The sequence below is a fragment of the Electrophorus electricus genome, chromosome 26 (assembly GCF_041902795.1).
Source record: "Electrophorus electricus isolate QZ-2024a chromosome 26, ASM4190279v1, whole genome shotgun sequence".
NCBI lineage: Eukaryota > Metazoa > Chordata > Actinopteri > Gymnotiformes > Gymnotidae > Electrophorus > Electrophorus electricus.
Genome location: NC_137522.1, coordinates 12,707,753 through 12,722,500, shown reverse-complemented (window position 1 = coordinate 12,722,500; position 14,748 = coordinate 12,707,753). Strand labels below are relative to the sequence as shown.

At 41.3% G+C, this 14,748-nt stretch overlaps 3 protein-coding genes and 2 long non-coding RNA genes across 9 annotated transcripts in view; all 5 read right to left on the bottom strand.

Annotated features, from left to right (window-relative positions):
• ttc39c (tetratricopeptide repeat domain 39C) overlaps positions 1–5,664 on the bottom strand; it is a 12,205-nt gene extending 6,541 nt beyond the window's left edge. For 3 of the 4 annotated variants that reach the window (XM_027005420.3, XM_081708347.1, XM_081708348.1), the window contains exons 1-6: positions 4,963–5,664; positions 4,138–4,186; positions 2,266–2,394; positions 1,980–2,094; positions 1,329–1,698; positions 19–187 (exon numbers count right to left, since the gene is read on the bottom strand). In XM_027005420.3, the coding sequence (XP_026861221.1) occupies positions 19–187; positions 1,329–1,698; positions 1,980–2,094; positions 2,266–2,394; positions 4,138–4,186; positions 4,963–5,111 (981 nt within the window). In that variant the 5' untranslated portion in view covers positions 5,112–5,664. Of the gene's footprint in view, positions 1–18; positions 188–1,328; positions 1,699–1,979; positions 2,095–2,265; positions 2,395–2,927; positions 3,360–4,137; positions 4,187–4,962 lie in introns of those variants that run through there. The other variant, XM_081708349.1, reaches the window with a different exon arrangement.
• Positions 5,665–7,093: 1,429 nt separating this feature from the next.
• On the bottom strand, positions 7,094–8,771 carry LOC145653915 (laminin subunit alpha-4-like). Of its 2 annotated transcripts, none has more exons than XM_081708599.1 (5): positions 8,613–8,771; positions 8,246–8,376; positions 7,974–8,067; positions 7,663–7,782; positions 7,094–7,417 (listed from the first exon to the last, which is right to left on the bottom strand). In XM_081708599.1, exons 1-5 carry the CDS (start codon positions 8,656–8,658, stop codon positions 7,275–7,277), a joined length of 534 nt encoding a protein of 177 aa, XP_081564725.1. In that variant the 5' UTR covers positions 8,659–8,771; the 3' UTR covers positions 7,094–7,274. The 2 variants fall into 2 exon arrangements, with proteins under 2 accessions (XP_081564725.1, XP_081564726.1); XM_081708600.1 differs by having other exon boundaries at positions 7,751–7,782.
• A 173-nt stretch (positions 8,772–8,944) lies between these two features.
• On the bottom strand, positions 8,945–10,225 carry LOC145653834 (uncharacterized). The gene is made up of 3 exons (XR_014120043.1): positions 10,093–10,225; positions 9,726–9,906; positions 8,945–9,094 (listed from the first exon to the last, which is right to left on the bottom strand). It is a non-coding gene; the product is annotated as an uncharacterized LOC145653834 (long non-coding RNA).
• A 63-nt stretch (positions 10,226–10,288) lies between these two features.
• Positions 10,289–12,053, bottom strand: LOC145653817 (uncharacterized). Its single transcript, XR_014120002.1, has 4 exons — positions 11,741–12,053; positions 11,289–11,426; positions 10,634–11,020; positions 10,289–10,436 (listed from the first exon to the last, which is right to left on the bottom strand). It is a non-coding gene; the product is annotated as an uncharacterized LOC145653817 (long non-coding RNA).
• A 103-nt stretch (positions 12,054–12,156) lies between these two features.
• On the bottom strand, positions 12,157–14,703 carry LOC145653811 (laminin subunit alpha-3-like). Its single transcript, XM_081708058.1, has 7 exons — positions 14,352–14,703; positions 13,975–14,123; positions 13,511–13,673; positions 13,238–13,365; positions 12,997–13,132; positions 12,501–12,605; positions 12,157–12,303 (listed from the first exon to the last, which is right to left on the bottom strand). Exons 1-7 carry the CDS (start codon positions 14,541–14,543, stop codon positions 12,157–12,159), a joined length of 1,020 nt encoding a protein of 339 aa, XP_081564184.1. The 5' UTR covers positions 14,544–14,703.
• Between the last annotated feature and the right edge of the window lie 45 nt (positions 14,704–14,748).

Genomic DNA, 14,748 nt, shown 5'->3' with positions numbered 1-14,748 from the left:
GGCTGCAGAAATACCCACCTCTAACCTCTGCACTCGTCCTCTGAAGAAGATAAAGAGAGAGGAGTTGGGGTAGGTCATCGCCTTCTTCTGCAAGATGGCCTTAGCTTCCAGCAGCCCGGCCCTGGAATCCGAGCCATCCAGGGCAAAAAAGGGCTGCACTACAGTGTGGTACCACAAGAGGGCAAGCCTGAGTAAGGACAGGGGGTCATCAGAGGGACCCAAGACATAGAAAAGGCAACATGACAATGCAAGAGTGTGTGTGGAAAAGGCAGATGTACACATCTGTTAACACCCGGTAATGTTCTAGTCAGTACAGCCGCCCTAGGACACTGTAATCCAAAGGTTTGGCCTCACTCAGATGGAGCCTTAGGTCATTGGACTGAGGTGACTGTAATTATTGGTGCATGCCATTGTTGTAGTTTATATTTTATAGCCTAGAACATATTTGGGCCTCAGACTGTATATCACTAGCACTCAAATTTATAACAATTTTGCAAAAAGAAGAAACAAATCATTATTATTATTATTATTAGAGGCTAATCTAATCTTTTAAAATCATATTAGGTAAAACAAGGTCTTTGTTTTGAGACCCAATCCCAATGGGCTTTGTCCCACTGCCATAAAACATTGGATTATGCATGGTTAAATCCACTGCTAGTCTTAGATCATCCAGTCACAAGATGTCAGCCTTTGGCAAGTAAGACACTTGGAACCAAAACAGTGGATGACATATTGGATATAATATACGCATATTTTACATAGGTTACATAAAAATAGGCTTATTGTTATATGGAATTTTGCTCTCAAATTCCCTGAGCTACTTAATAGTCCAGTGCTTTTTTGTGTAGGTGACTGTGGAACAATGCCCTACAATGCCCTGTCTATTTCTTAGTTTGATCTTCATCAGCATCAACACCTAACATAACTATGCTACTGGCAGAACAAACAATACACAACCCAAATTTACAACAAAGTGTGTGAAACACACAGGTAAAACAATAAACGTTCAGATATGTTCAACAGGAACTAAATGTTTCTGCAGTGTATTTTAGCCATGTTTTCTCTCTTTCTCTCCCTAATAAACATTATATATACAGTGTGTATAAACATTATTTGGTTCATTATTAGTCATTCTAAGCTTCGGATCCTCCTCACTATTCACCCGTTTCTACTAACCCATGTTTTTGGCAACCCAAACTAATTCTTTAATTCCTTATATTTCTCTCTCTTTTCTTTTTGTTATACTGGATCACAAACAGGTCATTCTTTTTATGGTCTAGGACTGAGAAAATCTCGGGGTTAAAGACGTTTTGGTAACCAACGCTTACGTAGCTAGTGGTGCCTTCATGTCTTTGCTCTCGCTGGCATAGGCCAGAGATGCCAGGCCTTGGTGACGGTCTCCAGGGAAACCCAGCAGGTTGACAATCTTCAACAAGTGTGGCGGCACCATGGAGATGCAGAGATGAAAAAGGCCATAGCCAAAGCTCACAGAACCCTTCAGGCGCCCCAGGGCCTCTTCTGTCACCCCTCCGCTGCTCTCAGCCACAGGTGTGTTGTGGTTGGCCTGATCAGAGGCCAGTGCCCCCTGCTGACTGGAGGACCGCCTGCGACAGGCTTCCTGAAGCTGGCTAATGTCACTGTAGCATTTGTTGTACATCTTCCAAGCCTTACGGAGGATCCAGCCTCCTTTTATATATGCTGTGATGCATAGCAGAGTCGGATGAAATAGATCACATACTGTGTTTTTCTGGACTTATATTAGTATACTGTTCAATTAAGGACCCAGTAATTAAATGGGCATATTAAGGTTAGATGCAAGAAACCCCCAAGCACAACACCCAAAGTTACTGACTTACATAGTTTTCTTACAGTCATTAATTCATTCATGCATTTTTTCATTCAAGCATCCTTGTTACATGGTCATAATTACTGAGTGCTCATTTTAAACTAATGGTAAATTAGTGGAATATGGATCACACCTGAGAGTTCCTGCTTGACAAAGGAGAGTACAGCAAGGTAGACCTGGCAGTCAGCAACAATGATCTGCCTTTGGAGCTGATCCACTACAGTCATCCCTGACTTCTGTGTGTCCATCTGGAGGGGAGAGAATACAAACGATAGATCTGGCCCCCCAAAAGAGCAGGTGGCTTTAGATTATGTATGATAATATTGTGCAAGAAGCTCTGTGCTCTCTCTCTCTTTCTCATACACACAAACACGCAATGAAACTGCCTTCCTTGTAGTGTCACACACGTGCATGCTTACACTCTTCTTGATCTTATTGCGAATGGTCTCGATGACACCGGCATTGTCACTCTCACACAGCTTCTCTGTGGCACGCAGGTCATCACAAGCCATCTGCATTTTCTCCTCCTCAAATGTCATCATGGCATTCTACAAGACATACAGGAACACTCACATGACACTGGTCTAGATACAGCCTGTTTCCTTAATGGTGTCGACTCATTAAATCAGATCCTCTATGCCATATAACAACACCCACTGCGAACTTTTCTTGCATGTGCATCATGTAACATTTTTCTGATTATATTTTAGCATAAATGCCATAGTATGTAATATACAAAAAATGTGCTATGCAAATGTATTCTTTAAATGCACTAGTATTAACACAGTGGTTAATCTTCCAATGTGGGAAAGGGTGCTAAAGGACTGTGTCGGACTGATGAATGCTGGAACAAGTGCTCACAGAACGCGGTCCTAACACAGAGCCCTTTCCCACAGAGACACCTTTAACAGTGGGAAAGAAAGGCCAAACCTTTCTAGTAGTGATATTTACACACCTGAATGCCTTTAGGGATTTATTAACATATTAATATTTCAGTTTAACAGAAAGAAACACTTTCAAATTCTTAGGAACACTTAGTATACTTTTGTACACTGTGTGGTCGATATAATATTTGCATTACCTTCAACAAAGTTAAACAGCAAACAGAATTACTGTATTAAAACCCTACTGCCCAGTGTTGCCCAGAGAAGAACAGATACCCCTGTGAATCTGCCTCCTCTCAAAGTTTCTTCCTCTGCAGTCGCAGGGAAATTTAACTCTTGTCACTGCCAACCTCTGCTTGCTGACTAGGACTCTGGAGCCAGATATATGTTAAAAAAAAAACAAAACTATACAAATAAAATGGAACTGAATTAATTCTACAGAAAATGCCTCTGTCCGTCTTCCAGTTCCACTGTCACAATGCAAGCCTTTCAGACCTTCCATCAGAGACCACTGCCTCTCAGCACTAGGGGCTTGGGTTCAAATCCCAATCTAGGTGGAGTTTCCATGTTTTCCTTAGGTCTGCGTAGGTTTCCTCTGGGGTCTTCGGTTTCCTCCCACAGTCTCAAAATGTGGCGGATAGGTTGAGTAGATACTATAAATGGTCCTGTATGAATGTATGCATGTCCAGTGATGGTTGGTGCTCTGTGTTCTGTCCTGGGCTGAACCTCCTCCTCTTCTGTGCCCGGTGCAGTCCCCCAGGGGGCTGTGGTTTCCGATAGAGCATATGCAGTGTGCAAACTGGCTGTCGCTTCTCATTTGTGAGCGATTGTAAAAGCTGATTTCTCTCTGTAAAGCAGCCTTGCATTTGAGAAAGACTCTATATAAACGTGATTAATAATAATAAACCAGTTTAGTTGAGTTTTATGTTGGGATAAACTACCCTGGCTGGCTGCATACATCAAACTACCAAACTAAAAACTGTGGTTATTCATTGCTTCCATTTAATTTGGTAATAAAGCAACAAAATGCCCTTCGCAGTCACATGATGCTACCATATTAGTAGCACATGTGGCCATATCATATTAACACTCAGATGAACAAACATTTCTTCCAGATTATCACTGCTGCATCTATTCTTTAGCAGGGAGATCTGGTTGACCAGAGGCGTTACCACAGCCTGATTAAGAGTATGCTATTCTAACGCCAAACCATCTATAATGGTGTTAAGGAGTGTGTGATTCATTGATAGGTTGAGTGTTGTGCAGGATAACCCACCCTTTTAAACTGTTGTGAGACTTTTGTGATTCCTGTCATAATGATCATGACTATTTTTTTTAAGGTATCCTACTATTTTCCCAGATCACAGAGTAACAGAAACAGTGAAAAGGATCATGGGAAACACTGACCAGAAAGGACACAAAACTTGCTCCGAAGCTCATCAACGGACTCTGAGTCCTGCAGAGAGGAAACATAACATCACAATATGCTAGACGTGTGATTACTGCATGCCATTTCAAAAAACCTAAGCATTCCTGTTTTATTTCTGTAACTGAAGCTGAAAAAGGCTTTCAGCTAGAAACAGACACCTGAAGAAACTTAAAAACAAGATGGTCATGGACATAGAATTTAGCCTGAACGCGCAAGGTGCGTAGTGACCACAGCACACGCAAAATGTGTTTACATCTTCAACCAAGCAAGTATTATGTATTTAGTATTATGGGAACCAAACATGCCCGCCATGTTTTTTTTTTTCTGTTGCGCTTAGTAAACAAATATATGCGTCAAAACATAAAACGTCTATCACGCTTCAGCGTCTTGACATTTAGATCAATCTTTGCTCTGAGAGGAGTTTTGTTATGCAAAAACTGCCAGCCGTCCGCTGGATAGATTTTGTGCACGCACAGCACGCTCTGTCGCTCCCAAAGATGTGCACGGACTCACACGCGCTGCACGTGAGGCAGCTGAGCACACGGGACGAGCGTGTAAAACCCGGTAACGAGCCACGCTGCAACTACACTGGAAACCCTCACACCTCTTAAGACAAACATGCTGATCGCCATTTACACAGCAACACGCTGTGAGGCAATTTCACGTGGCAGTTAATCATAACGAACATTTTAGTTTCGAGAGACACATTGAAAGACGTTTAAAAAAAACCCACACGATTAAGAAGTCACACCAAAACAAACGATCGCATTGGTTGCGTACGTACGGCACATCAGTTGGCATACCTGTATCTTCTGAAGAGCTCGTCGCTTTCTTTGAAGCCGTTGTTGAGAAGCATGTTAATGCCCTGAAAAGCCAGCTCCGCATCATCCAAGCGTTCCGCCTTCTCCTCGACCCGCCGGTGCTGCTGCGAATGCTCCTCCGGCCCTGCCATTGTCTCTGTGGACTTGCTCACACGAAAGGGCAATTCCGACAAAAAACACGCATAGAGAACTATATACCAAAAAAAGAGAGCAAAAGCTAATTCTAAAATGTATTCGAAAATATCGGCTACGGCATCCGCTGTTTCTCTCGCCTCTTCACTCCCTTATGTCGTTAAAATGCGGTCAGTGAACCATGCAAATCACCGGCGATCCATAGGCACAGGGGCCTTCGAAAATACAGATGTGTATTTCAACCAAATCCGAAAATATTTAGCTAGCATTTCGCGCCACAACACCGAAATTCATTTGCAAATCATCCTTTGGATAGTGCAATCCCGCAGTGATAATCCACTATAAATTCATCGTGCTTTTTAAAAGCGAAAAGCTGATGCGCCTTTTCTGTGCAATTGAACAAGTCTTACTGCCACCATCGTATCAATTGACGTGCACCAACAGATTCATTAAAGTCGGTTCAGCAGCGCACTGCCCAACAATATTCGCTCCTCGCTCATTTCTTCCTGATACTGTCGAACCGGCGCGGGGAAAAGAGACAGCGACGCTCGCGCACTCTCCCTGGTCCTCGCCGAGCGTCACACCCTTTACTTCCCTCTGTTTAGTGTTGGACACAACCTTGACTCTCAACATGGTGCTTTCAGTAAATATCTGTGTAAAAGAGGCCTATATCAAAATTTTCCTTTTAGCTGAGTAACATTCAAGCAACAGAGATTAAAACTGTTTGGATTAATTATTTAGTTTTTTTAAATTTAGCCAACAAAGAGAGACAGGTCTGGCAAGGTCAGCATCACTGCAAATAGCAAAATGACCTGCTAACCACATTTTTATTTTATTTTTATTTTTTAATTTTATACATGAATTTGTGACACCAGGTACTGAGCATTTTTTTTTGCAATTCAGTTTTATCACTGCCAGTTCACAGTGCTGGAAGGCTAGGACATTATAACATGACATGCACTTCTCACACTTAAGCAGAAGGGAGGGAGGGAGGGAGGGAGGGAGAAAGAGAGAGAGACAGAGAGCGAGAGGAAGAGAGAGGGAGGGAGGGGGTGGGGCAGGGGGGAGAGAGAGAGGGAGGGAGAGAGAGAGAGAGACAGAGAGCGAGAGGAAAAGAGAGGGAGAGAGGGGGCGGGGCAGGGCAGGGGGGAGAGAGAGAGAGGGAGGGAGAGAGAGAGAGAGGGAGGGAGAGAGAGAGAGAGAGGGAGAGAGGGAGGGAAAGGGCGGGGCAAGGGGGAGAGAGAGAGAGAGAGGGAGAGAGGGTGGGAGGGGGCGGGGCAAGGGGGAGAGAGAGAGAGAGAGAGGGAGGGAGGGAGGGAGGGAGGGCGAGAGAGAGAGGGAGAGAGAGGGAGGGAGGGAGGGAGAGAAAGAGAGAGGGTGGGAGGGAGGGAGGGAGGGAGGGCGAGAGAGAGAGAGAGGGAGGGAGGGAGGGAGAGAGAGGGAGAGAGAGGGAGGGAGGGAGAGAGAGGGTGGGAGGGGGCGGGGCAGGGGGGAGAGACTGTGGAGACCCACTAACACACATTAATGCACACAGTAAAAATAAATCATGACAGATCCTCTTAGTGTCTGTGACTCTGAAAACAAGTATATTTCACCAGTATAGCTAGACATATGCAGAAAGAACCTGACTGGCACTGGTTTTAATGGCACAGATATAATGTCAGCGATAAATCCAAAGTATTCATGCTAAAACATTCAATTTTTTGCAATTGCTTTGAGCTGCTCCGTTCATGTTCTTCACAAAATATGAATCCAGAGGTGAGACAGACATGGAGGAAAAGCATTTTTAATTTAAACATATTTGTATGTATTTTCTTTTATTCAAAATCTCATGAATGCTGAATTTCATGTGCATAAGTTTTTATTTCCAAAAGTAAACAGTGGAAGCAAATCTGAGATATATATATATATATATATATATATATATATATATATAAAATTCATTGTTACACCAAGAACTAGAGCACCAATGTATGTTTGCTGTGCTTTAAGGCTTTCATATATAGATAGTTAAAAATAACAGAGTTGAACTAATGTATGTATTTAAGACCACATGAACACTGAAAATGTTCAGTTCAGCGCTGGGGTTTGGTATGTGATCTATCTCCCTGACAGGTGGTTACTGAACAGCACCTGGGTTCCTGACCACCACAGACCTTCTGCTAGTCCGCTGGACACTCGTTAACATTGACGGGTCCAAACACGCTGGCAAAAGACTGAAAGAAAACAGCAGCCTGGTTTATTTGTATGTTCCTCAGACAGCCAGTGTAGGAGCTCCACATAGGAACCCTTTTACGCTTGTTTTCTGCAGTGACAGTAAAAGAGAATGGAAGTCTATTACCAAAACAGAAGTGTGTCATTGTTATGACTGCAAAGGTTGGTTTGTTGTACGTTTATCCTCCTTCTCTGCTTAAACAACACCCTGAACAACATAACATGTATGGTACAGTGGTATCGTAAGTCACCACCACTGAGCCCTGCAAATATACAATCTGAACTCAGTTCAATTCAAATGCAAATGCATACAATCAAAGAAAACATTACTATTACCTGGGACACCTCCAATATAAAGTGTGTCACAAGTCTGGGAATGCGAATACATGAATGACCCGGCAGCATGCTTGGAGTCTTCACCCACCTTTAGCTTGAGAGCGTTCTTCTTTTTGGTCACTGGAGAAAAGGATCAGCATATCATACGCAACATCATAAAGGGAAACATGAGCTGATGTTTCGTGAATATAGATCTTCTGCAGCATCAACTGGGCCTTGATTCATCTCATCGGTTAATGAGAAAGCTGAATCAGATCAGAGGAAAAACATGAAATCATACACTGGTGCCTGATCAGGAGTAACATCATCACCTGTCACATGATAGAAGCTGTCACCACAGAGGAGTGGGGGAGAAATCACAGATGTACTGTAGTCTCCTGCGCCATCGTTCATCTGTACCACCATCTACCACAACACAAACAGAATAGCCATAAACCCAAAACCCTTCATACAATTTTCACAAACGAATAAGCACAAAGTTCCTTCATCAGCTATGCAAGCTATTCGGTCACTAATGAATTATTTTCAATTTTCAGAGAGAGAGCGGTTGCTAAAGCATAGGGTGTCCATCTCAGAGACCTACCCTGCCTTTCTTCAGGAAAACACTGAGACTGTAGCCATGGTGACCTCTGCAGTGGAAAAGTAAGCCCGTCATATTTCTGGGACGAGCTTCAAAAATTAGGTCAAACTCAACACCTGGTGTGAAGGACTTCTCTGAAAAAATAGGGAAAAAAGTGTTTTGATTCAACAGTTATTAAAGTTGTCTTATTTTGCTTAAAATCAGGCATTTCACAACTGTAACTGTTTAACCACAAAGTACATCAGTGAATAACCTGTAACGTCATAAAATATCTCTTTCCAGTCATGCGCTACGTGTTCATTCTTGATAAGAGCCCTTTTACTCTGAATTCAAATGAAATGAACTGGGACTTTGTGAATGAGGTCCAAACCTAAAATGGTATATGAGCCATCGCCAGCGAAATACACCCCTTCCATTGCCACTCCATCGAAACAGGGCGCTCCACCATGATTGACAGCTGGCTCGCCAATAAGAACATCGTAAAACTTGACATCACGGATGCACCCTGTCACACTTTTGTGAGTGAGGGATTTGCCCTGTGCAATGCAGAAATCGAAACTCTAATACTCTAATCATAGGCTTTGCCTACAGCAAAGTGTGACTCATTGATAAGTTTCCATTTGTGCTTTTCAGCAGAGCAGAAGATCTCATATGAGGCCACACAGACAGCTCAGTCAGACATGTAGATGTACTTGCCAGAGTTCTGTTGGCTAGTTGAACCTGTCCAGCCCCAATGTAGACAGGAGCCTCCAGGCCCAGAGAGATGCCTTCATCCTTCTTCAGCTGTCCATCAGGCACCCTGTAACCATCCACCAGAAGATGAATAGTTTGCTGCTCCACGCTAAATTTGATCTGTGCCAATAGAAAACAATGAAGACACTCTCAGATCCCAACCACAGACTTTTACATAGAAGCTATACAGGGAGAACACCTGAATGATATGTACCATTATTTTATTGCCACATGTTACAGTTGTGATACATGTTGTAATATATTAAAATAATACTCAGGTCAGGGAACCCTTGACATGGCATGGTTATAGATAAAAATGATTGATCAAAATTCAATTACTTGTTGGATCACATAAATGGCATGATTCATCATATTCATCATATCATCTGCAGAGCTCTCATCTGAAATGTGTGGGACTGGTTAAGAAGCTGGCATAGAAAGTAATAAAAATCTGTACATTTTTTGAAGCCTAATTTGTATATTTCAGCCTTTTATAGTACCAGTTCTGCATTCATGACCAATAATATACTGATTCATGTTTCAATTAAAATGGTAGTTATGAAGCTATGTATCTTTGGTTAGAAACTATGAGAGGTATGCTTGACTAAACGCTAGAACAGATCTGCATCTCAGCGGTGATTGAGTCAGCTAAGCATGCTGCAAGGTGTGCTTCTCAAGCCACTGTCATCAGATAAATTTACACTCATTTATCCTGATGAATTGACTCTGCTCCCAAAGATCAAAAGCATACGTTGTGCCAGTCGCCGTTGTTAATCTTTTTATGATAGAAGATCGACTGTCCCTCCCCGACAAAGAGGTTCACTCTGCCTCTGCTCATGAACAGGGCAATGCGGGAGATGCCCTGCTTGTCTGCGATGTGGAGCAGCATTCCAGTAGAGGACCTGGTCCGCACCTCCAGAGATACATGGGGTCTGGAAAACACAAGACACTAAAAGCCACTCTGAAAATATAGAGGACGTTTGAATGCACTATTCGGGAAGGGGAGGACTGGTTAAAGAACTTTAAAAGTATCATATTAATGAACCTCTCATGCAGCCCTGGTGCTCATGTGCATTGTCTACTGCACCAGTGTGGTGGACCACTTGAGTATGGTTTACCTGAAATTGAGCTCCTCTGGAGGTATGGTGTACTGCAGCTGACTGCTGGAGCTGAGATGGAAGGCCTGGATGAGCCCAGTGGACTTACTGCAGTCCTGTTGAGACTAAAAATGTATATAACATTCGAACATAATATTTAACATATTTAACACATGGGTTTCCAGCTTTTACTCTTATGTTGTTATACCTTTTTTGGGTTCCACTGCTTAACAAGACCCTTTCGACTGAGATTACGTTTCTGAGTAACAGACAGAAGGGGGGGCTGTGCACTACATGAGGCCCAAGATACCATGCCAGTCTGATGGAAACTAGTCAAGTCAGCTGGGATGGTATTCTCCTGCAGCCTAGACACAGTAAGAACAGGAATGGATTTGGACTAGTAAAATCAGCTAATTTAGCTACTTGTTCTAATGGCTCCTTTTTATTGCTATTGCTTAATAAGTTACAAATGTATGCATATGTTCTAAATCCACAAATCTATGCATTACCTCCACATACATACATACAAATTCAAGGAAATAAATAACAGGATTGCGTTAACCTCCTGATGTAAAAATTCTGTATGCAGCCTTTGAATGTCTCTTTTCCTAAAATAATATTCATTTCATGTTGCATAGTCATTGTGGGTGGGGCCTGTTTCACTCCTGTATCTGAATTATCAACGCTGAGTTCTATTCTGAAAGAAAGAATGAAGTGACAGGGTTTTTTATAAGAACTAGTTCACTTCTCTTATTTTGCATTAATTTGCATTAAAGCATTATTTATAGTGTTATGAGAAAGGCTTGCCCATCTGTCACCCTGTGCTGTTTCTGAATGCTGTTACGTAGTGCCATCGTCCATCATCATATGTGTGCTTGGATTTTAAAATGTTGCTGTTGTATTTCATCTCCACATGTCCATCAGCCAAAGACAATTCAAATGCATTGTTCTGTGGACCACAAGAAAACACAGGATGTAACCATGCTTCAATTAATATCTGATTGGGTTGTCCATAACCCTAGTCTCCAATGCATTTAAAATAATTTGAAAATGAGAAATGAGATATTTGCATTTTTTAACTTTTAGCTATGATATAATGCATCAACATCAATTCCATGTTCAAACTCATTAACAAATGACAGCGCATATCCAAATGTCACTTGGAGAGTAACACTGTAAAATTAATTAGCAAATATTAGACAGTGTTATGCCCTCACCACCTTCCCAGTATTGAGAAGAACACCAGTGCTCTGGGTGGACCGGAACCCCAGTGAAACCATGGACTTTATTTTGTGTGTAATGTTAGAAACAACAGTAATGGAACTCTGCAAGTCCAAGGAAGCTTCACGCTGGCCCTGATAACAAAAACAACAACTGAATTATAAAATTGAGCTTCCATCAGTAAGAAAGGGTTCATGGAATCCATTACAACAGAAAACAGAAGCTTCAGGAAAGTTTAACATGCATCTATAAGTGTGAAGGTAACAGGTTTTACATTTTCTTTTAAACTATAAGAGAATTTACAGGAAAACATGATTTCAAACATGATGATCTTTTGCACGTTCAGATATTTATTATGAAGATACTTATCTATTCTTGTGGATTCCTGTTTTTTTTCCCAAGGGAGTAAATACAAATCTTATTGAATAATGTGTAAAGATGGGCTCACCAGTAACACTGTTGGACATCCAGGGACAATTCCAACTTCCTCCACAAATTTGATGGCAACATCCACCTCAAGTCTGTTGAGGCATCCTCTTAATGGCGGAAAGCTGAAATTGTGTCTGGAATGAACCAGGCAATAGATATAGAAATAAGGCAAGTTTGATTTTAATATTTAACACTCTACACTACAAATGTAATAAAATAACATTTATTATTGACAAGTATTTGAAAGTTGTTTTCCATAAACAGGGAATTCCAGAATTTCAACAATATTGTACTGCTTGATTTGATGACTTTTTTCTGAAAATTATGTAAAAACCTATGGCATCTGGGGGCATAAGTATTTGGGGGGGGGTGTACAGTTTTGTATTTCACATCACAGATAGAGTATAGAGCCGCACTCAGACATTAAACCTCCCATTACCTTTCTGCAATCACTTTTGGAACGCCCCCTATAAATGCTTGTTTGTAGGGCCTGTAGTTGACTAAAATGTTGACTGAATACTTAGCAGCATGAACCTTATGCTTAGAGAAAGACTGGATGATTTTAATGTGGTGAGGGTAACCCTATAGGGAAAAAAGCAGAGGTTATAGTTGTTGGTCTTAATAGCTCCATGCAAATTGTTGTATTAGCTGCAGAATTAATAATAAAGATACATCTGTATGTAAAGAAGTAAAGACTTAAAATTAGGGATCATGTCATTTTACTAGAGATTATCTAGAAAATAGCAATAAGATCTGATATTTCTTCTGGTGCTCCTTACCATGGGAAAGACTTTCCCTTCACTCTTTTCTGTTAATGTTTGTTTATCTTTTCTTTCCCGCAGAACAACATAACCCCCCTCCACAGTAACAGTTAGGTGAGAATCCTATGAAGAAACAGCAGCTATTGATTTTAAATATGCCCAAGCTACTACATCCATATATAACTTGATTGGTGCGATAACCACCTATTCAAACATCAAAATATTAAAACTACACATGGAAAATCACAAAACTGGATATTACTACAACAAATTACTGCTCTTGCATTGAAATGAATCATCCTTTAGGTCAGAACAGGAAGCTACTTCATCCCTGTTTTGATACTCTTAAGAGTCAAGAAGCCAGCCACGTAGGCAGACAAGCAAGCGAAAGCAACATAATAATATGCTACTTAAGAGATGTGCTGAAAAATCTGCAGGTACTTTGTGTGCCTTCAACTTCATAAACCTGGTGAAATACAGTCAAGCCAAAATATATCAGCTTATTTCTCCTCACCTCATTACCCATAAAACACAGCATGGTGTCTTCTTGTCGACTTTGCACATAGAACATGACCGCTCTACTTTTGTTGGTCGTTTTGATCTTGCCATAGCCTGTACCATCGAAATATTTCCCTTCACTTCTATCCTCTCTAAGAGAGAAGGCAAAAACAATCAACAGTCTCTATAGCAATCTACAGCCACTTTAGCAATCTCTATTCTGGGTGGAGTCTGAGAGGAGGAATATTTCCATTTACCTTAGACACTGGTCGGTATTTTTTATGTTGATGGCTCGCTGGAAGTTGTAAATACCGAGGATGTGTTCATTTAATGTGTAAAGTTCAATGCATCCCTTATAATTAGGATACCGGAGCTCCTTGGGTGGCTAATATTACAAAGCCATAGGATTTAATTAAAATTAAAATGTTTCAGTTCAAAAATGAGAAACAATGAGAAACAATCACTCGACTGAAATTAGGGTATATCCCTTTCTGACAAAAGACAGGCAAATATATAGAATTTTCTCTTACAGTGAAGTCATTGGGATAGCCTCCTACATACAAGACCATATCATCTGGGTCCAGATCCAGCAAGCTCACTGTTGTATTAGCTTCATTAGTCATTGGAGGCTTTGTTAAGGGGTTAGGTGAATTATATTTCTGTGTATAAATAACTTCTCCATCCTGGTAGACTCTAATAAGGAAACAGAGATGGAAAGAGGTAAGGCAACATTTTTCTTTGAATTTACTTCCACATTATTAAATTGGGCAAACTTTGGCAAAAATTAAATGCGGCAATGGTAGCTCAGTGGTTAAGGTACTTGACTTGGAATTGGAAGGTTGCTGGTTCAAGCCACACCACTGTTGGGCCCCTGAGCAAGACCCTTAACCCTCAATTGCTCAAGTTGTACTCAGTCATAAATGTAAGTCGCTTTGCAGAAAAGTGTAAATGTAAATTAAATGTCAGTCAAGATAAACAACAATATTGCTCTTACCTGCGGAAGTCCACTCTGTCCATGAAGGTGCTGTTAAATCTGGACTCGATGATTCTTCGAGTCTCTATCTCATGGAATACACCTCCCAGTTTGTAGACACAATACAGCACACTGTCTCTGACCACCATGCCAACATAATCACTTTGTGACTGTATGTGGACAGGTAACATAATGCACTGGCTATAAGTGACAGCAACACATTCTGTATAAAGCCAGTGCCCTTTTCAATAAAACAATAACAAACCATTAAACTGTACCACCAATGAAACCATCTATGAATACAGGAATTGTGCAAGTGTGCTGCTGCAGATTAGAATTAATACAATTATTCACGGTTCATTTAGTTCCCACACAAAAAGAAAATGCAGCCTCCTTACATTCTTATTTCCCAGGTAAAGGACAAACAGATTGTCTTCCTCTGCCCTACTTTGGTGCCATCTGCGGCTGTCCCCATGTGGAGGATCTACTGAGGGCCGGCGAAGCATAAGATTGAAGGCTGTGAAGGCACGGAGGTCTTCCAAGTTTGTAGGAGGGCGAAGCTCTATGTGGCTATCACCAGAGAATAACATGGGACCCCTGATCTGGAGGCACAAGGCACAAATGCCATATGCCCAAACAATAACAAAAGTCGGGAAGATTAGATAATGCTTTTAAAATGTTCTAGAATGTGAAAAGTCAATAAGTAAATATTTAAAATTATAAATATTGAATAGTTGAAATGTCAATGGCAATTTGTCACTGGAATCCCTGGGTCTGGGAAATCAGTCCAAAAGA

Coding starts and splice junctions, on each gene's coding strand:
- LOC145653915 (XM_081708599.1), bottom strand. CDS start 8,658: ATGGAAGGGGTGTATTTCGCTGGCGATGGCTCATATACCATTTTAG. Junction 8,377..8,612: donor TGGCTCATATACCATTTTAG/GTTTGGACCTCA, acceptor CTATTTTTTCAG/AGAAGTCCTTCACACCAGGT. Junction 8,068..8,245: donor TTTTCCTGAAGAAAGGCAGG/GTAGGTCTCTGA, acceptor GTGTTGTGGTAG/ATGGTGGTACAGATGAACGA.
- LOC145653811 (XM_081708058.1), bottom strand. CDS start 14,543: ATGTTATTCTCTGGTGATAGCCACATAGAGCTTCGCCCTCCTACAAAC. Junction 13,133..13,237: donor AATACCGACCAGTGTCTAAG/GTAAATGGAAAT, acceptor CTTCTCTCTTAG/AGAGGATAGAAGTGAAGGGA. Junction 12,304..12,500: donor AAGGGAAAGTCTTTCCCATG/GTAAGGAGCACC, acceptor TTTTCCCTATAG/GGTTACCCTCACCACATTAA.